Genomic DNA, 22,121 nt, shown 5'->3' with positions numbered 1-22,121 from the left:
AGTCTTACCATGACTATCTTTTGGGAGGGTGTTCTTGTAATTGGCATTTGTTATGCTGCTGTTTTTGCACTTGGAATATGGTCTTCTTGCCAGATGGAAGGTCATTCAGAACTAGAAATGATGAATGCTGGAAAAAGTCTTGGTGTTATAGTTGGGACTATTACGCTAGTTGGTAAAAAAAAAAACTCAAAGGTTAAGGATAGGACCCAGTGTTTATTTTTTAAATTTTAATGTGTAAGTAATAAATTAACATTGCAGTTTTACCAATGGATAGTTTCTCCATTTAGTTTCATGTCATAAAGGTATATCTTATTGTGCTTATATTGGAAATAAATTTAATTCCACAATTTTTTAAGATCAAGGTAATCATATTTCAAAGTTATTTTGGATTATTATTAATTTAAATTAATGTAAAATTCTATTTATTTAATGAGAGTGGGTCCTATTCTCAAATCATGTAGTGATTTATTTCGCTTCATGAGTTATGATCCTGATGAATAATCAATGTAGGTACCTGGGTTGGAGGAGGCTATATTACTGGTGTATCAGAAAGAATTTATGAAGGTGGTCTAATCAATGTACAAGTACCAGTTGGCTACAGTGTTGCGTTTTTAATAGGTATGCTTATTGCTATTGCAGTATATAGTTATATTTTTTAATTGAGAAAAAACTAATAGTATTCAATTTTAATATAATTTAAATTTGTTACTAGTTAAGATTACTAATTTAATCTGAAAAATTAAACAAAAGTCTTATTGGCTGCAATCATCAATTAAAATCAGGCACACTTCCTTTATACGGTTGAAGGTGTGCTCCTTAAGGGTTAACATTGCTCCACTGATGTAAAAAAATTACACAAAGTACTTACAAAACCTTTTGATCTGTTAAGTGAAAAATTGAAATATATAATTAAAGTATCATTTTTGTTTTTTTACTGATTTAATTTTAATGGTCCTTTTCTTCAATGATCAGTGTCTCATATTGCCCCAACTATTAATTCACCGGTGTTCTTTTTTAGAAAGTGGTTACGAAGGCTACCTATGAATCTGTAAACTTTTCTTTACTTTTTAATTAAATTTATAGATATCAACACTTTGTAAACTAGCAACATTTTCTTTCAATTATATTCTAAGGAAATAGATGTAAGCATTTCAAAGGTTTGCCTGTAGATATATCGAAAATTCAATGTATCAATAAAGGTCCAAAACCTTAGGCAAAGTAACCCACTTTGATGATAGTAGCCGGTAATGGGTGCTGTCTCAGCAGTAAGTTTTGCCATACGCTGTCCAGGTCTTCAAATCAATTTTTCATTACTATTTAAAGACAAAAAATATAACTCAACTCTAACTGCCTAATTCATCCGCTCTATAATGTAAGACACTCATTCTTTTTGAGTCAAGTAGATCTAAGAAGGATTCTGACAAACTTCTCAACAAAAAAGAAATAAAAGGACAAAGCTGAGATATGAAAATGGTTCATTAAGCAAAAGATATGTTTAATTTAAAAATAAAATCATAAATACTTTTACCATCTCTTACATTGAAAAATGGATTGTTTATGTTCTAAAACTACCCAATTCATATTACTTGAATGGCTTTTGGGCATTTTTTTAGAAATAAATGACACTTTATTATTACAAAATATAATTAAAATATTAATGAATGGAATATGGTATAGGTGCGGTCAAATTAAACTCAAATAGTAATATTTTGTAATATTTTTATTTGAGCCAACATTTCGCCCCACGTCAATTTGACCGCACCCGGACCATATTCCATTTATTAATAAACACGGTCAATCAGCAATCTTTCAACTAAAATATTAATGATTTGATTTTCAAAGTCAGCACTTCCTTTGCTGACTGGAACATGTTCAAGTCTCCTGGTACACTTATTTCTTTTTTTGAGAAGTTGGTCAGAATCCTTAGTGAGTCTACTTTTAAAGAAAGAGTTCCTTACACTATTCAGGGGATGAATTAGGTGGTTGGAGTTAAGTGATGTTCACCATAACAATGAGTGATCTTCTCATGAACTGATTAAAAAAATTCTTTTTACTTTAATGATTCAATAAAGTGTCACTTATTGAATACTAAATTCAATAAGTGAATACTCTACAATCATCATTTTAATTAGTCATCACTGTATTATACTCAATTGTGAGTCTGGTCTTGATAATAAAATAGTCTAAAAATCATATTAATTAGTTATTAGTGTTCAAAATACAGTTTAATAAAGAAATTTAAATTTTATAAAATTACTATAATACGGTATCACCCAGTAGATGTTGAATGTGTTAACATCAAATCATTGGTAATATGTATTGAATTCAAATTCTTTTACATTCTGTTAAAACTCTGTATACCCTCTTCTTTGCTTGAAATTGCTTTACGCTTAGAGTCATTTAAATATTTTTGATGTGTTTATTGTTGAATCTAGTAAATTCAATGTGAGGAGGAGATATTCGAGAGGGGGGGAATGTGGTCAGTGGAGTAGAAATGAACTTAAAAAAGTGAAACTTATTTTTATTTGTGACAACATTTCAGCCTAAATTTTTAGATAGTAAGAGTACAAGATTTAATTTTTTTCTTCATTTACTAATATTTTCAATGCCTGTTATCTTTTGTATAAATTATTACTATTTCTGATATTATATATTACTTTCTTATAAGTTTTATTTGTTTACTATGTTATGGCTGTTATTTCTACTCCACTAACCATATCTTCTTCCCTCTTCGCCCCCCCCCTCCAACTATCTTCTCCCCGCATAGATTTTGATATTTTTGACCTCCCTAACTGAGGGTAACTTCCTAATGTCCAAACCTTATGACCATCTATAGCATCTTATTTACAAGAGCTTTACAATAACTAACTTGCCTTACAGTCAAACTACCTATCTGTCTCATGAATAAGATTGATGTTTAGTTTTTTTTTTAGAGAGATAGTTAAATACTTTTATTTATTGATAGATATTACAATCTGCCACACAGTTGTGGACAGTAGGTAATAGTGATAAATGATCTCATACATACTAAAATAAAATAAATAAATGAATGAGGAAAAAAAAATCTCTTAAAATATATACAAACAGAAGAATGAACATAATCACACTATGTGTATGAAAAAAAAAATTATATAATCTCTAGTCACATTTACACTCTAATATACAATATTTACACAATCGGCCTGAGGATCCCTGAGCCCACTCTATCCCCCACGTGTGAGGGGTAGAGACGAGCTCAAAAGATCCCAGTATATCTCTCTCGCCGCATCACTGGTAGTGAGCAAGTGTGCTAAAGCCGCAAACACTCAACTTGAGTGGAGAAGCTGACCATTGCCAGAACTCCAATTGTCCATTTTTATTTTAATATTTTGGCCACTGCCGTTTCAACTTTCTAGGTGGGCTGTAGGGTAGGGTGGAACTAGATAAGGTTTAAACCAAAGGATTTGGATGGTTGGAAAGGTTTATATGGAATTTTGAGAATTTGTTTGGTATGAGGTCAAGGATAAAAGGGATATGTAGGTCATGGTGTAGTGTTCTGTTGGAAACATAATAGAGTACATTAACTATGGTTCTAAGGATTTTGGATTGAAAGGATTGGATACGTTTGATGTTGGACGGTTTAGCTGTTCAAGTCCGTAGGTCCAAATAGGTCAGAGTATAGTCATATAAATTAGTAGTTTATTTTCTTGTGAGAGATGAGAGGTCCGGCTGAGCAGTCGGTATAGTTGGCTGAATCGTCTGTTGAGTTCTTGTCTTTTAAGTCTAGTATGTTGGTTTCAGGTGAGTCTTTTGTCTAAAATGAATCCGAAGTATCGCACTGTGTTGGATCTGGGTAGAGGAATATTATTAAGAATAATAGGTGGACAGAAGCTGCAGCGGAGAGTGAAAGTCACATGGGTGCATTTCGATTCATTGATTTTTATCCACCATTGGTTGCACCATTGCTCAATCCGGGTGAGGTGTGTTTGGAGATTGGATGAGGCTGTTACAGGATCGGGATGGGAGGATAGGATAGCTGTATCATCGCCAAATGTTGCCAGGAATGTGTCTGGAGTGATGGGAATGTCAGCAGTGAAGAGGATGTTGAGGACAGGACTCAGGACACTGCCTTGGGGAACTCCTGCCTCGATGGGGTAGATATTTGAGTAATCAGAACCACTGCGAAGTCGAAAGGAACGATCTGAGAGGTAGGAGCGGAGGGTAAGGTATAAGGTTTGGGGTAATATGGATTTGAGCTTGAAAAGCAATCCAGAATGCCATACCCGGTCAAAAGCTTGCGCTATGACCAGAAAGGCACCCGAGCAGTATTGTTTCTTTTCAAGAGCTGAAGAGATATAGTCAACGACTCTGAGGCCTTGTTGAACTGTGGAGGGCCTAGGGTAGAATCCAAATTGATGTGCGGGAAAACTCTGTGATTCAACTATGGATAGGATGCGTTTTAGGAGGATTTTTTCAAAAAATTTTGAGAGGTTTGGAAGTAGGCTGATAGGTCTACAGTAAGCAGTATTATTAGGAGGTTTACATGGTTTTGAAAAGAGAATTATAATGGAATGTTTCCAAAGGATAGGAAAGTGGGTTGTTCTTAGGATACAATTGTAGAGATATGTAAGGAATATTATAGCTTTGGGAGGAAGTTGGCGAAGGCTTTGAGGAGTCAGAAGATCATACCCTGGTGATTTACAAGGAGTTAGCATCCTTAGTTGATATTTGACCTCAAAAGGGGTGACTGCTCTAGGAGATGTTTAGTTAATGTCTTTTTATAAGAATGGCTAAAGTCAATTGTTTTTTAATAATGATTCATTTACGAGTATATGTAAAATGATTAGCTATTCCTTCTGTTTGAAGTAATGAATTCTTACCAACAATCCTTCACTTCTTTTTTTTAATATGTTAAGTGACTATTAAACATGTTGACCTTTTTATTTATTTATTTTTTTGAAATGGAGTTTTAACAAAAGTAAAAATTTAGGCAGAATTTCCACCTTTTAAAATAGATTTTTCTTTCTTTATTTATTTTTTTGAAATGGAATTTTAACAAAAGTAAAAATTTAGGCAGAATTTCCACCTTTTAAAATAGATTTTTCTGAGGAATGTGCTTGAAAAGGATTAACTATGACAAGGGAAGTCTTGTGAAGAAGCTGAAATAACCGTTTAAAGCATTAGATAATAAATTTCTAATTTACCCCTGAATTTATCACTTACTTTAATTGAATTAAATAGTTATTTTTTACTTGACATAACCACAGAAAATACAAAATTATACATAATTACTGTACACATTCTCTCTTTTTAGGTGCAGCATTTTTTGTCAGACCTATGCGTGAAAGAGATTATGTAACACTGATTGACCTTTTCCAAGAATTGTATGGTATGAGATATGGAGCTGTTCTTGTTTTTCCTGTTTTGATGGCAGAGTTTTTTTGGGCTGCTTCTGTCCTTAATTCTTTAGGTAAAAATTGAGTTTAAATATGGTTTTAATAAGCTCCTTATAAGTATGAAAAGAATAAAATAAAAAGTTACCTATCTAGGCCCAAATTATCATGAAAGATGGTATATAGAACATACATTACAACCATTAATATTAGATTGATAAATAAAAAAATATATATCAACAATGTGCAGTAATGTAATGAAATAATAGTATTTTAATAGTTGAATTTACCTTTTACTCCGTGAGGACCATTCTATCAAAAAAATCCATTAAAAAATGTTTTCTATTGCATGTCTTTTTATTAAAGATTAAAAGATCTAAAGATGGACTAATATAAAAGTAATTCAGTCCTTTTCTAAATAATACTAGACTACCTCCTGTTGCTGGCAGAAACCTATTTAACACTGCATTCTTTGGACCCAAAAATGAACTTGTCTGAAGACAATTAATTCCTTTTGTTAATAATGCTTTAACACTTAATACTAAATAAGTTCTGTTATGGTGTTGTGCATAATGCTAGCCTAAAACATTATTGAGCCTAGACATTCGGGTACTTCAGATGACTTGGCCTACCAAGAACCCTCCAAACTAAGATCCAGTAGTTGTCTGATTCTAGAGCAAGGCGTATATCAAGTGATTACAAAATAATTGCTCCATTGAGAAAACTACAAATTTTTTATGGTTTCCCATCCATTGAAGGGATTTTCTAGGCCTGAGTTTAGTATTGTGAAGACAATTATGTATAATTTTGTCGGTTACTTCTGTCTTCGTACTGCCCCACATCTGAGGCATAGGTCCTGAGCTGCACCTCATCTGCTAATGAAAAGTGTCCAATGTATGAAGGTAACTAGCTGCCACAGAGGATAAAAATCAGTAAATATCATACAATTATTAGATATAAGAAAAGAAAATCACTTAGTAACCTTTAAATCTATTTTTATTATTCTCTGTTTTTTTCTACTGGGATTAAAAGCAGTCTTTGCTATAGCTAACTGTTATTAGGGAAAGAATAGGTGATGAAAAAATTGTTTAGATATTTATATATCCTCTTCTAATAAATAATATAAATATTTTGACTAATTCAAATTCTAGATTGAAATTTTTTTCAATTTGTTTTAAAACATAAATATTTCTCCTACCAAATTGGAGTAACAAGTCAATGTTTTTAATAAAAAATTTACTTTTCTTCATAAAATATCCCTATGATAATTTTCAAAAACTTGATATATTAACTTTTGATAGAATATTTCTCAATTCATTATTGCAAAAATTTAAAACAATCAAAATATTATTAGTATTATTTCTCAAAGTTATTTTATTTATTTATTTATTTTTTTTTTTATTTGCTTATTTATTTTTACGAACTGATGCTGCATTTTTTCTTTTACTGGTTCCTTAGATTTCTCTCCTTCTGAGGTTGAAACCTCTTTTTCAAGTTTTTCACAAACTTCAGACCTGTTATCATTGTGAGTTAATTCATATTTTGAAGATAAAAGTGTCTCCCTTTTAATTAAACTTTTCTTGTTTTACTTTTCTGTATCCACCTTGTTCATAAGAATGGTGAAAACTGTTTGAAAAATTCTCAGACTTGAGGTGAATTGTCTGGCCTCTAATCAACTTTGTATTGCTTGTTATATATGTTGTCAAATAAAAATATTGCGCTTATGTCAGTTGCTACTGAGTGCATTACCTCTGATTGCAAATATGCATCCATTTTATTTTCATTAGACTTAACATCTCTAAATTCGGTTATAGTTTTGTTGATAGATTTATGAATCTTATTGGCTCTTCTCTGAGCTTAACCAATAGAAAGTATATCAGCCATTTTAGGTTGCAAATACTACTCCTTTTTTTATTTTGAGGTAGCCAATAGTAACAATTTTTCCCAAAAACTGTTAAATGGCCCTCTGAAAGACTTTAAATAGTAAAAATTTCTTCTGGAGTTAATTATTCAAGCGAACAGGTGTCCTAATTTTCAAATATTATGGCTTTCTTTAGCCCAGAAATAGTTGGGTAAACAGAACTAATCACAAGAGTTCTAGTTTAACATAATTACAGTGTGATCAGCACATTCTTATATTACTTTAGATGAATAATAATAAATTATATTCAGCTGATGACTTTCTCTATAGCATCTAAATTATAATGGCTCTTAATTACAAGATTACAAGCCATCTCTTATTTACAGTGGTGTGTTAGGATCACTTTCATTTTTTATAAAAGTAATTTATATTTGCTAATATCTTTTATTATTATTTTATATCTCTAATCCAGCTTACCTTTAAATATATTTTATAATTGATTCTTTTTAAAATATTTAATTACATCCAATGTAACATTTAGAATAATAATTATGAAAAAATAAGTTTTAATTAAATATTTTTAGGTACAACATTGGAAGTGATTCTCCACATTGATCCACTTTATGCTATCATGATAAGTTCATTTTTTGCTGGTCTTTACACCATAATTGGTGGCCTCGTGAGTGTTTCTTATACAGATATCGCTCAGCTTGCGTTTATCATCCTTGGATTGGTTAGTACCTTATTCTATTAAAATCAAGTTAAATTATTTATTCTATTTCTCTAGTAATATTACAATAAATTCTTTATTTTATTAAGATAATTAAATATATTTATAGTAATTTATTAATCTACTATTACCAATTCAAAATGTCAATAAGTTCAATAATTATGTATCACATAAATAAATAAAGTACATTGACTTTTATTTCATCACTTTTCTTACAGTAATTTTTTATTAATCTTGTCATAAAAAGAATACAATGCCTATAAGACCTATAAATCAATTCTTAGAAGACATTTTTGATAGCTTCAATACTGAGAAATACTTGAGTCTTTTTCTTATACCAATTTCTAGTAAAAGAAGGAAAGAAATTTTTAATCAAGTGAATAAAAAAGATTTTTGAAAGAGTAATTACAAAAGAAAAATGTATTGTTGATATTTCATCCATTAAAATATTTCATTTTGGAATTGGTCTAAAATAAATTTGAAAACTTCATATCATCGATCAAGTTGAGGTACGAACTCTGAAAAAAACTTTATTCCATTTAAAAACAAATAAAAATTAATACTTCATTCTTGAGACATCTCAAAAGAATTCTTGCAGTCAGAAAAAATTATAAATGTATTCTACAAAACAAAAGTTAAAACGAGATGTCTTTAAAATGGTTGCATTCATTTTTTAATATTTTGTAAAGTATTAAAATCATATCATTGATTTTTGCTAAGTGATGAGATATATGATAATATTTTATCAATTATTTGGGTAAAAATTACCTAGTAATGTTCATCAAAATATTCTCTCCTAGCCTATGATAATGCTTTTTATTGTGAACCATTCGATTTAAAATTCTCTTAAAAATATTTTGATGTGCCTGTATGGTGACATTGAAATTTAATCAAATTCAAATAAACCTTTAGCAATAAGAATTTATAAAAAACAATAACATTTAACTATCAAGCTTGTCTGTATTACGTCTTGGTATACTTGTCTGTGAAATTTCAACTTGAATATTTCCATTGCTCAGTTACAAAAATGATGAATGATAAATCACAATCACTTAAATATATTTTATTTGTTTATAATTGAAGAGTTTGTTGCAAAAAGGAGGCAGCGCTCATTTCTAAAATTGTTGAAAAGCTGTAAAATTCAGACGTATTAAAATAAAAATTTTAAGTTATTGAAAAATCATGTTTAATCAATTTCTTCAATTGTTCCTAAATATCAAGATAATATTTTTACTCAAAGACGTTGTAACATAAGTTTTGTTGTTAGAGCTACCTTTTTTTTGGCACAAAATAAATTTTCTATCTATTTCTAGAAAAACAATTAGTTCTTGTTCAGCCAACTGAGACAAAAAAAGGATTGTATCCTCCATGCCAGAGAAACAGTGTCACATTCTATTGTTTTATTTACAATAATATTTACAAATCAAATAATAATATCAATTTTCTACAACAGATGCATTCCACCAAAAAAATATAATTGAATTGAAAAAAATAATAATAAATAAAAACATTTTTTATTTTTGTAAAAAAAAAATTTATTGATTAATATAAAAAAATGAAACTTTATGGTCTCTTATGATATCAGTTCAAAAATATCTTCATCAGTTTTAATTCCTTTAGCCAAATATGAACTTGTGACTAGTTCTCTACAATATTAATATTGCACCTCCATATACGATTGTTTTAAAAACTCACCCTCAATGCACGTCTTTCTCACCGTCACTGCAAACATATTGTATAGAAATAAATCCTTGATCTTGAAAAAACAATGGTACAGAAAATCAGTTTTTAATAATACATTTAAAAAATATGGTTGGTTTTTAAATTTAAAAACACAATATTACCCCTCAAGTAGAATAAGCTTTGCTAAGAAAATTAATAATAATTAATTTATTGTAAAAACAAACAAGTCAGATAGATCCCTGCCTTTAATAACGTTAGAACTAATGATTACAGCTACAAATTTCTTGCTTAAAACAGAATAATTATTTTTTGTTGAAACTACTCCCAGGATGGACTTTTTGCAGCAAACCCTTCGATTATTGTTTAAAGTTATCTTAGGTCGTTACAATTATTTGTTATGGGGGAAATATATAATTTGATTAAACATATTTCTGACATTGAAATTAAGTTTTATTTATGTATTTGTGATTGTTACTCTAACATTTTGATAGGTTTTGGCGGCTCCTTTCGTGGCTCATTCACCACTTGTTGATACTAGTAGAAAATCAGATTTTATGGGACACATCGAAACAGGTCATATTGGGACCTATATTGACGACTACATAACTCTTTTTCTCGGTGGGATCCCTCTTCAGGTAATATTCTCTACCTCTATCAGGTTCTATATCTATCTCAGTAATTATTATTAATAATTCTATAAAAATAAAATTTTCACTTAGTCATGTAGCAAATATCTGTTTCTTCAATAATAAATATTTCTCAATTTATATATATTATTATTTATATATATTTATTATATTATTTATATATTCAGTGATTTGATTGTTTACTATCTGCCCAAATTTCTAAGCAATAGGCTCTAATTAAAGATTAATTTTATACCTAAAATGGTCTAATAACTAAACCTAAACAAATTCTAACTTTAAAGAGATGGTCCTCGTTGGTGTTAAGAAAAATATCTTATTTTGTAACAAACAGTTTCAACAGGCTATTAATGAACAGTTGATATTATTTCTTAGTTGTTTTTTTTATTGTATCCCAGACTATTTCCTTCTAATTGTCATACAGTCAATCATCTATATTTCTTTTCCTTAGTTATAAAAGGGCCAATGTAAATTTTTTCAAATTTCATGGTTTTTTTATACCTAAAGTTTTAAATTTAATAAATATTTAATTATACAAAGGCCAATGTCTAATAACAAATTAAAATAGGTTATATTTTTGAGATTTAAAGGTTAATTTAAGTTACATTTTGAAGATTTACTAAATTGAAAATGTTTGGTATACAACACACAAAATTTGACAAAATTGAAATTGATCCTTTTAGAACCAAGCCAGAGACATAATACAATTCTAACTTATAATTAATTATAACTTATAATTATAACTAACATAAAGCTAAAGTTAACAAACTTAAAAAAACAACATATGAACAAAGTTAGATGATTATTTATAGAACATTGACATAACCATCAACCATGAGCCAGAGAGAAAGACAGCTATTACCACTCTAAAGCTTTTCTTTATTTAACAACACATTTTTTAAAATAATTCTTATTATACGTCATCAAAGAACAATTATAATTTTGGAACAATAATTTATGGTTAACTATGGTGCAGCTTAATGCAGGGCTGTGCACCTTAGAATGAGGCTGCACCTTATCCACTCCATCTAGTTATAGGTCCAGCCCTCCTGGTCACTGCATCCATCATTTTCTTCCTCTCATTGTCCTCTTCCTCCAGCCTTGGTACCCAAGCTTCACAACTTCTCGGAGTCCTTCTCTTCTATGGCCGGATTCCACCTCACTAATGTGAAATGACTTGGAGCACCCATCTCCTTTCACCTCAGAACATGGCCTCTAAAGTAGGGGCCATCATCTTCCAAAAATTGAGCACAATCAAATTCCTACCTTCCTTGGCAACCAGGATCTGTGCTCATCCATGGCATGTAGGGTACCATCACATCTCTACTACATCGGGAACTCTACTGAAGGAGTATTGGGAATTGATTCCTTCCATGACTACTTACCTTCTTCCCTGTGTCTGGTCAGGATCTACAACGGCCAATACTCCAGTTCAATCCAGGTTGCTATCAATCTGGAATGGACATTGGGGAAGAACTTACAACTTTCTCACTTACCACAATCCATTTTTCCCTCCTCCCATCAAATCCTGATGTGGAAACTCTGGTACTTTTCCTGATCCTCCTATCCAACTACTCTTATTACTTACTAGATACGTAGTCATACAGGACCTTTTGGTACCTAATCACACTTCCAGAATAGATGACTTACCTTGAACACTTATATAACACTTATTATATGCTTAAACACATATCTTTTGCTTCCAACAATTTTCTAGGATTAATATGTAAGTGACAAGCATTTAATTGTAATATAGCCAGATAAATAAACATGTACTGCATCATCTCTTAAGAAGTGACATCTCATAAGTCTGAACAAATTTTTACACCATTTAAAAACATTAAAAAAATCAATCTAACATTCTGGAGGCATCTCAAGTGAATTCTTAAAAGGGCCAAAAATTAAATAGGTATTCTACAAAATGGTGATTGATATGAGATGTATCTCTTATGATATGTTGATTTTTTTAAATTTAAGTTCTGAAAAAATCGTATTGTTGATTTTTTGGACTAATGAGGTATCACAGTTTTGATGATAACCAGCTATGTTAAGCATAGGGAATGTTATTTTCCAAATTAAAATTTATTATGCACTCTATTTTTTTTTTAAATTTTAGAGTTATTTTCAACGAGTTTTTTCTATCAAGAACACAGAACTCGCTCAGAGGATGTCAGTTTGGTCAGTTATTGGATGTGGTCTCATTGCCATACCTTCCACTTTAATGGGTTATTATGCTTTAAAAACAGGTATTAGATTTTTTTTTTTTTCCGCCAAGACTCCCATTGGAGTCCTATACTGCCTACCCAAGGTTGGGGATCATGTCAAAACCTTTGCTAAATTCCAGCACTTTTTTTTCTAGATTGGGAAAAAGTCGAAGGATATGGAAAACAAGTACCTGAAGAAGATTATGTTCTAGTTTTACCACTGGTGCTTAGATATCTTACTCCAAAGGTAATTTTATTTGATATAACACTAGATTAAATACTCTATTATAAAAAGAGTTAAATACTCTATTATAAAAAGAGTTAAATACTCTTTTGTAAATCACTATTAAAACATAATTATTAATAGAATTAAATTAATTAATCAAGTTGATGGATGAGAAGACCATTCACACACCAGCTCTCGGACCATCTTAATCTTCAAAATTATTAGTATTAAAATTTTGTATAAATTGACAAACTCTTAAATTTCGAACTTAGGGTTTACTTAGGTAAACCAGATCTTGGGATCTGTGAAGAGGATTTTATGATGGGATTAGGTTGTTTGATTTTTCTCTTTGATCCCATAAAATTCCATTAGTCCTAAAACTTTAACCCTCTCTCAGGTGCAACTAATCTGTGATATTAAGTACATAGTTTTTGTGTGTACAATGACAGTATTTTCCCTAAAAATGGTAGAGGTTCTATTAGCTTTCCAATTTGCTGTCCCTCACACAAGAAAAGATTTAAAAGTCGTCCAGTGCACTGTTGAGATTGGATAGTTTTAAGTGAATTGAATTATTTTTCAAGAGATTTTGTAGAGAATTCCTTAAAATGTATTTTGTGCAAATAAAATTACTCTTTACAATGGAGATATTGTCAACCAGGTCAAAGAAGAAAATCTACTGGTAAATGTTAACTTTATTAGGTTTTAGGTAGAGGTAATGTATACCATATTACCGATAAGTGATCTTCATCTTGAAATTCTCTATTCTTCAATCTTCCATTCTTTCATCATTCCATTTTTCATTGAAGGAAGTCAAAATGATTTCTTTCCACTCTAACACGAAAGCTTCGTAGTACTGGTTGTTATCCTTACTGTCGTGCTAAAGGAAATCATTATTATTTTATTTGTAATGGCATGGAGTTCAGTTTACTTTAGCCCTTATTGCCTCTAATGAGACAGCGACTTGCTCCGCAGCTCCTGGAACACTATGATTGGAGCATAGGGGATTAATGTCCTTCCTTAAGTCCTGGTACTAGGTGCAGTTTTATCCAGTAGTCAATGAGGATCCATTTGGCTTCTGACCATGAATCAGCATTGGAAAAGTATTTCCTTAAAGTAGCCATCCCGATTTCCTGGATGACCTGCTGAGTCTTATTAAAATTTTATTTTATCTTCTTTTCTCACCAGAATAGGTCAAGAACAACAGTCTTCTAGGCTTTTGTTACTTATGGCAGAGTCATACTCTGTTCCCAAACTTTTGATTGTTGCCAACCTTTTCCTTTGCTCTTGCAAGAGGTTTTGATTCCAAACTGAGGACTTAAATTTTGTTAATTTATTTAACATTCATTGTTTTTTCCTATGTGCTACTATCAGACCTGGTAGTGTTTAATGCTATGGATGGATTGAATTTAATTGTCACAAAAATTTGACTTGATATTATCCTTATATGCCAATACAAAAAAGATAGGCTGATTTGACATTAAATTAATATATAAATTAAGTTAATTTTCTACCTCTCCTTCTCCTGCTCAAAAAGGATGAAAAAGATTCATAAAATAACATTAAAAATTATTGACTTTTGATATTAAGTTAAAAGTTATAGTTTAAACATTTTTTTTTCAGTTAAATTTATATAACTTTCTATTAAGAAATAGGTGTTATTTCTATATAGTAATTACAATTTTTCCAACTGGCCTTTTAATAACTGCTCTATTTTTTCTTTTCACAGTGGGTTGGAGTTTTTGGAATGGGTGCTGTATCTGGGGCTGTCATGGCTTCAGCTGATTCAGCACTTTTAGCATCCAGCTCGATGCTTACAAGAAATGTTTATAAGCATTGCATCAGGGTAGAAGTAAGAATTATCTTTTCATGAGATCATAAACATTTAATATTTTAATTTCAATAATATTAATAGAGGAAATGTTAGGCAAAAATGGGTTTTAGGAGGAACTGATTCCCACAAAGACAGGTTTTGAATTTTTTTGTTTGTTGTTGGTATCTTTTTTGATGTACTAAAAGTCTAGAAATAAATCCTTCTTCGTTTCAGTCAATAGTTTAACCTCCTCATTTACAAACCTATTTCTGTTCTCCTGCATTTATACAATCACTAATACACTAAATGAAGCTTTCAAAAAAACATCGAAGTACTTTTAAAAAATGAGAATTACTTATAAATATTGAATAAGCAGAAGCCATCATTTTCAATAAACGACAACCTATACCTCGAGCATATTTTTAAATGAAACTCCTATCCTTTTTGCCAAATCTGTAAAATACTTCACGTAAGATGGCAAACTGTTGTTCAAACACCATATGAATTTGAAATTAGAAAATTCAAAGAAAAGAATGTACAAAATGTTTCCATATTTTAATAAAAAATTTACAAAATTATCCTGTACATGAATACATATACAAATCGACTCATAATTTCTTTCAAACATTCCCTAACTCTTTAAATCTGTTAATAACTGAAATAGAAAATTATACAAAAAACAAGTAGATATAAATATAAGAGTACCAAGCATATATTGCTATAAAAATCATTAATAAACGATCTGTAGTTTACTTTTACTTCAAATTTGTTTTGGGGTTTTTTTCTTTCAGTATATTTTTTACCAAAATGTAAAACATAGTATGTAATAAGTAGCTGAGAAAAATGAATTATAAAAAGATGGTCCTGAAGCAATATAGTATTAATATAGTACATTTTATATTTCTGAAATAAAAACTTTTTATAAAAGTCTAGAAATATATTAGTGGGCAAATTGTGCTTTTTGTGAATTTTGTTCAGAAACCATAAAAACTTTTTATTATGGTTTATTTTTATTTATGTTTTATTATTTTTAATACAACAGTTTACAAAACATTTCATGCTAAACAAAAAGAAAATTTTTTATATATAACTCAATCAGTTTTGCCAAATTTTCTACTTGATATTTGCCAAAATGTATTTGTATAATGTTGATTTTTGATATTTGGTTTGTGAAAAAGTGTATCTTAGGAATTATCAGACATACAGAAGTTTATTAGCACCCAAATTAAAGCTATGTAAATGTATTATATGGCATTTTCTAATGATTTTCTTTATTCTTAACAGTCTCTATGATATTTTCTTATCTATGATATTTTCTTAGAATAAATTCACAAAATATTGATTTCTCATTATTTAGAGATCATTATTGTTCAGTGGTTTCCTCATGATCAGTGTACCTCATTAAGTAATTAAACCTATTTTATGTAATTGCATTCAATATCTCTAACACTGCTAGAATGGTATAAATATAATAATAATTTTATTTAAATTACTATTTATGTTTATTTGATAGGCTAAAGACTTTGAAGTAGTGTTGGTGTTGAGGATAACAATTGCCATTGTAACTTGTTTAGCAACAATGATTGCTCTATGTTTGACTACTGTTTATCATCTTGCGTAAGTAAGCTTAGCTAATTTTTTATATATTAAATGCTTTTAGTTAGTTTCAATCTTATCTTATTTTAGCTCACTTCCAATTATCTAATCAAGCTGAACTTTGATTCAAGTTTGTAAACTCAATGATTGTGCAATGTCAGGGTGTCATTGAGGTTGTCTAATGATGAATCAGCTGTGTAGAATGAATTGGCTAAATTTGAGAGTTGTTGGGTCACACTTTTCTAACAGACAGCTGATTTCTCAAAACCTGGCAGTCTTGAAAACTAAAAAGTTAAATTAAATAAATAAAAAAAATGTTTCTGATTAGTTTTAATGATGTAAAAATAGCCAAGGTATATTTTTTTTCCTTAATGATTCTTTATTTTTTTTTTTTTTGGGAGTTGAACCCAAATTTTATGTTTGATACCTCTCCAGGCAAAAATTCCATAATAAAAATGGTACAGTATATCAAAACGTTGAATCTTGTGGCCACTCTCAATATTTTTATCATGGAAAATTTTCTATTATCAGGAAACTGGATGCATTTCTTCTAGTCAATTAATTACTACCCGGAATGGAAATAAACTCTTGAATTTGAAGAGACAACGAGCCAAGAGCTAATGAAAAAGAAGACTGATGAAATTGCATCAGACACCTCTATAAAGTATAATCATTGATAACCTGAAAACTATAATCAATAAATACAGAAAATGAATGAGTGTTTTATATCACCAAGGTTATAAGTAACAGCAAAAGTAAATTTCCTTTTTCCCTTCATTCATTAGGAAGGCAAGTGTCCAAGGTATATAAGTAAGGGAATCAGCCCTGCCCAATTTATAGACGTATAAAAACCCTGTGGTTTTTCTGACCTCTGAGTCAATCTATAGTTGATATGATAGAATAAATAATTAACTGCCTGCAACCAGACTCGAACCTGGGCTAAGAGAATAGGAGCATCATCCCTAACTCAGCGATCTACCCCACTCATTATTAATATGCATTAGCAAAGAAATTTAACTTTATGCCATCATGTTTGTAATCATCATCTGTCATTTCCAACTCTATTATATTACTGAATATTAAAAAAATTAATAATAAAGTTTTTATTCTAATTTTTTGAGTAGTGTTTTGTGATGTAAATGTTATTTTGTAATATTAATTATTGGTTTTAGCTTTTTGAGTACCGATTTGGTTTTTGTCATGATTTTTCCACAACTCACCATATGTCTTTATTTTGCTGATCACACAAACGTATATGGTTCCTTCTTTGCCTATCTTTATGGATTTATTATGAGATTAACTGGTGAGTTCAAATTAATTTAATTTAATTTTTTGTGGAATGAATAATTAATAAATTTTTTTTTTTTTTAGCTGGTGAGCCTCACTTTGGAATTCCCTGTCTTATAAAATATCCCCTTTTTGACTATGAACGTCACACCCAAGGTTTTCCGTATCGTACAACAATTATGCTTACTTCTGCTGCACTTTTCTTTCTAGTCAGTATGTTAGCAGAGTATCTTTTTGTTACGAAAGGAATAATTAATCCAAAGTAAGCATATCACAGTTTTTTTTTAATATTTTTTTTTAATGATTATTTAGAAAGATTATTAGACTAAAAAGTTTTTCAAATTTGAATATTTTACTCTTTTTTCCTTTCTTCCGAAATTTAACTTCTATTTCAAAATTGTATTTTTAATTTTTCTATCTATTTATTATTTATATGTAAATATATTATTATTAACTAGTTATATTGCGTGTTATTTGATGATAACAGGCATCAAGACTTTTAAACAATCCTCATAAAGACATTATTGTAAATTCAATTGATTCATCTTTCATTATTTTATTTCCCTGTCTTCCTCCTTTTACTGCTTTCGATTTCTGTTTTAATTAATTTTGTGGCACTTTCCCTTTAGGAATTTTTTGTATTTTATTTTACATTAACTTATATCTTTTTGATGCCCTCCTTATAGAACTGCCCTACCATCTCCTTCCTCCACTTCAATACCTCTGTCACCACTGTGATAACTGTCTTTTTGTCTCAGAGGCATAATGAGCCACTCATTATACCCCTGCACCACTCATTACACTTCCAAATTACCATTACTATTGATAAAGATAGAAGTTTTGAATATAATCACTTTCAAGTACAGAAATAATCAAACGAGAACAATATATGAGCATAATGTTTTCTACCTTGATTCCCATTAGAGTTGAAAAGGTGTGACAGGCAGTTCGCTGTTCATGTTTCAACATAATAGTAGATTCATGTACTGTAAACTATCATGTCAGATCTAGTGTGACAGTTGTCATGACACCAAATAATGTTATCACAGCAACCATCATAAAGTCTACCCAATGGTTTTGGCTCCATCAGTTGCAACAATGGTTGTAAACTGCCACCCAAGGACTGAGATATGATCAAAGGGTGTAAGGTATCTCCTAGGCAACCTTAGTCAGAAGTGGCACTGGTTCAAATCCGGACTGAGCAGTTTGAAATTTATTTAGTTGTGGACTTAAGGAACAAATCTTGATGTTATTGCTCTGGCCAGAATGAGTCAGTAACCTGTATTATAATAATCTCACATGCTAGAAATGAGTAGATTAGGAGAAAAAAAAATCCTTATCTAACAGGTATTACAACTGCTGTGACACAAAAGAGTTGATTAAGTAAATTTTGATGGAAGTCCTAGAAGGAAGTTTGACAAGATTGAGAAACAAGATAAAATTCATAGCCTTTGTTATAATTATTGTTTATTTAATATTTAATTTTTTTAAATATTATTCTTGATATTTATATACTATAAAACAGATCTAGTACTGACATTGATGCCAAATTTCAGTTTTAAAAAATATAACAATAAATTGTAAGGGGACATCTTTCTATAAAGTCAAAAGAAATTATGTTGTACCTAAATGTTTTCTCCAAATACTGTTTATTTAATCAAAATAAAGAGAAAAACATTATTTCGTTTTTATTTACTGGTCACCAATAAGAGGAATGGAGGAGATGTAAAGTTTATTTATGGATTAGCATGTAAAAGCATCTCACTTTTTTCTAGAAGCTAAATATTTCTCGAATGCTGGAGTAAAATAGAAATAAGTAACATTTGTTTTCAATTTAATTTATTAAAGTTAATAATACAATGAAATTATAAATCTATATTATTAATAACTTTATTGTTATTTCTTTTTTTAGTGGAGTTGATTTTTTAATTATAAACTATCAATCAGACGAAAAAAAAATCTATCAATTGTATTTTGTATACATCAAACCCACATTGTACAAAAATAACAATAATAATTTTATGATTAAAAATTTTACTTTATACATATCTTTATTTTCAATTCTAATCTAATCTTTATTTTCAACATTTTAGTATTGTTTCAGCCTTCTTACCTTCGTTCATTTTCAAACTATATTCTCCTTCTGCACCCCAGTCATGCTCTTAAAATTCCTGGGTGTCATAAATACTGCTCCATGGAAATATTTTTGTTAATAGGAATAAAACAACATATTAGTTTATATAGTTTTAAAAATAATGTATCTTTATTAAAAAATGAATTTTATGTTTAATATTAATTAATATGTTGTTGATGAAAAGCCCCAAGAAAAAATTAAAAATTCTTCTTCTGTAGAGTAGTATTTATGAAACCAAAGATTTCTAATTATATTACTCTATGGAGTAGAAGTAGAAAAAAGTCAAAGGTAAAAAGGCTGAAATGTTTCTAAAATTTTAAAATACAAATACGTATAAAATAAAATTGTTACAAATAAAATTAATAAAACAAAAATTATTTTTGTACAATGTGGATTTAATGTGGTCCCCTCATCAATTGACTGATAACTAATAATTATAAATCTATTTGTTATTCTGGTTCCATAAACTAATTTGAAACTTAACCTTCTTAATAATTATGCTGACACCAAAAAAAAATGTCATATTATTCACTCACTCACTACTTTTGTGGAGATATTGTCAGAAGATCAACAACAAAAATGTGCAATGGTAAAGATGTTATGCCAAATAATAATCAGCATCCTATTTGTATTTAAATAAAGCTCAACAGAAAAGTTTTTAATTTATCTAAACAACAATATATTGCTCATTGATAAATTTTTGTTTTTTAGATAATAGAATATTTTTTAAGAAATTTTCTACAAATATAGTTTCCTTAAATCTCAAAATTGTTTTCCATTCTTATCTATTCAAGACATTGCTCTTCCTTGATGCCTTCTCCTGAAAACTTTCTTCCACCTCATGTTTTCATTTTACTTTAGGTCTTCCTTTTCTCCTTCTTCTCTCTGCTTCCCATTACATAGCTATCTCTGAGCATGTTTCTGCTGACATTTTTTTAAAATATTCATTTCAACATAACCCTTTTTCTTCTATGGTTGAAACTTAGTTCTTTTCCACCTCCATTAGTCCTTGTTACTCTTTCATCTTTTATTCATTTATGTCTGAATTTTCTCGCTGCTCTCCTCCAAAAATCTTTTATTTCTGGAATATACTTTCAGCCTGCACCTCAGTGAACACATCCACCACTCACAACAGCCCTGTTGAAGACCTGCATTGTGAGTCGAAATTTTGGCAATTCATAAATATTTAAAATTTTTTTTCTTTTTCTTAATTACAACCCGGACAATTTCCTTCTAATTCACATATGGTCTAACATCCATATGTATTAAAATTAAACATACTTCACAGAAAAGCATTTTGAAAATTCAGCTTTCAAGCTCAGTCAGAACTATTTCAGTAAGTATAAGACTATTTAATTGTACATTGATACAATGAGTTTAATCAATATCATTAGAACCATTTTCGAGAAAATGGTAAAAAAGAGTAAAATCGATAATATGAAGTGTCACTTCTGGTTAGTATATTTTAGCGAAAAAATTTACCGTAATCTCCCAGACATAATATAACTACCTTAAATAAATAATTTCAATTTTTATTTTGAGTTATCCTGTCCAGATACACAAAGAACTTATTATTTGGAATCAAAGAACCGTTGAATGCACTACTGTTGAAAACTCTGATTTGAAATATTTCTTGATTGTAATACTTCTTCTATTATTTTATTTTCTCATATTTTATGTAAAAGTAAGTTAATGTAAAATAGATTGCAGGAAGATAGCCTGGGTTGCAGTCAATAAAAGTATAAAATAACTGAAAAAACTATTTATAAAAGTGACTTTGTTCAAATCACTTATGTGAGATATTTATTGTCACACAGATATCACTTATTTCTAACATTTGTTATTAGTTTGTAGGCCTGCTTACTGTGATGATAATACACTGTAAATTTTGTATTAGAAGTTTTTATCAATAAATAGAAAGCAATTGGTTTGAAAATTTTAGAAAAGATCTTGTGAGTGCTTCAATTATGTGCTGATTTTTAAAATTTTCACAATCAATATAACAGTGGTTCTTATAACAAATGACTGAGGTTGTGTGAGTATCAACATTTTTAGTGGGACATTTGACAGTTTCACTTTTGAGAAATTAGATACTCTATTTTGAAGTTTCCTACCCCTACTCTACCTCATCACATCACATTTCAGCAATAGTACTATATGAAACTGGTCGTATTAGAGTATAATATGAAAATGGTTGATATATGTGTATTTCTTTTATTTACATTGAAAACAAATGTTGATAAGGTGAAATGAATAGTAATTTGTTCAATCTGTGTTTGTTTTATATTTATATTGGAAGAAGATAGTTGACCGTATGAAGTATGTTAGATTGTAAGAAGATAGTTCGAGTGGCGGTCAATAAAAGTACAAAATAGTAGAAAAAACTATTAATGTTAACTAACGTTTTGCCCCACATTGCAGGGATAAATGAAAGCAAGATACAAACATTGTAAAAAGTGACAGAGCATTAAAATAAATATACAGAGAAAGTAAGAAAATATGCAAAAAACTCAAGTTCTTTAAATAACGAACTCTCTAGTTTCTTATTTACAATTCTATCACTCTTTATTTTAT

The 22,121-nt window shown here is 29.6% G+C and overlaps 1 protein-coding gene and 1 long non-coding RNA gene across 2 annotated transcripts in view; one reads left to right on the top strand and one right to left on the bottom strand.

The window, feature by feature from the left end:
* Positions 1–9: 9 nt before the first annotated feature.
* LOC106681242 (high affinity choline transporter 1) overlaps positions 10–22,121 on the top strand; it is a 25,909-nt gene continuing 3,797 nt past the window's right edge. Inside the window, exons 1-11 of the mRNA XM_067052774.1 lie at positions 10–172; positions 511–618; positions 5,294–5,449; positions 7,818–7,966; positions 10,138–10,281; positions 12,407–12,536; positions 12,650–12,741; positions 14,447–14,569; positions 16,044–16,147; positions 17,299–17,429; positions 17,498–17,675. Coding sequence (XP_066908875.1) covers positions 10–172; positions 511–618; positions 5,294–5,449; positions 7,818–7,966; positions 10,138–10,281; positions 12,407–12,536; positions 12,650–12,741; positions 14,447–14,569; positions 16,044–16,147; positions 17,299–17,429; positions 17,498–17,675 — 1,478 coding nt within the window. The remainder of the gene's footprint in view (positions 173–510; positions 619–5,293; positions 5,450–7,817; positions 7,967–10,137; positions 10,282–12,406; positions 12,537–12,649; positions 12,742–14,446; positions 14,570–16,043; positions 16,148–17,298; positions 17,430–17,497; positions 17,676–22,121) is intronic.
* Positions 20,238–22,121, bottom strand: part of LOC112211069 (uncharacterized) — a 13,517-nt gene continuing 11,633 nt past the window's right edge. Inside the window, exon 3 of the long non-coding RNA XR_010844951.1 lies at positions 20,238–20,684. This is a non-coding gene — a long non-coding RNA (uncharacterized lncRNA). The remainder of the gene's footprint in view (positions 20,685–22,121) is intronic.

The sequence above is a fragment of the Halyomorpha halys genome, unplaced genomic scaffold (genome assembly GCF_000696795.3).
Source record: "Halyomorpha halys isolate HHAL.00 unplaced genomic scaffold, Hhal_1.1 Scaffold321.1, whole genome shotgun sequence".
Classification (NCBI taxonomy): domain Eukaryota; kingdom Metazoa; phylum Arthropoda; class Insecta; order Hemiptera; family Pentatomidae; genus Halyomorpha; species Halyomorpha halys.
This window is presented reverse-complemented; position numbering and strand designations above follow the sequence as displayed.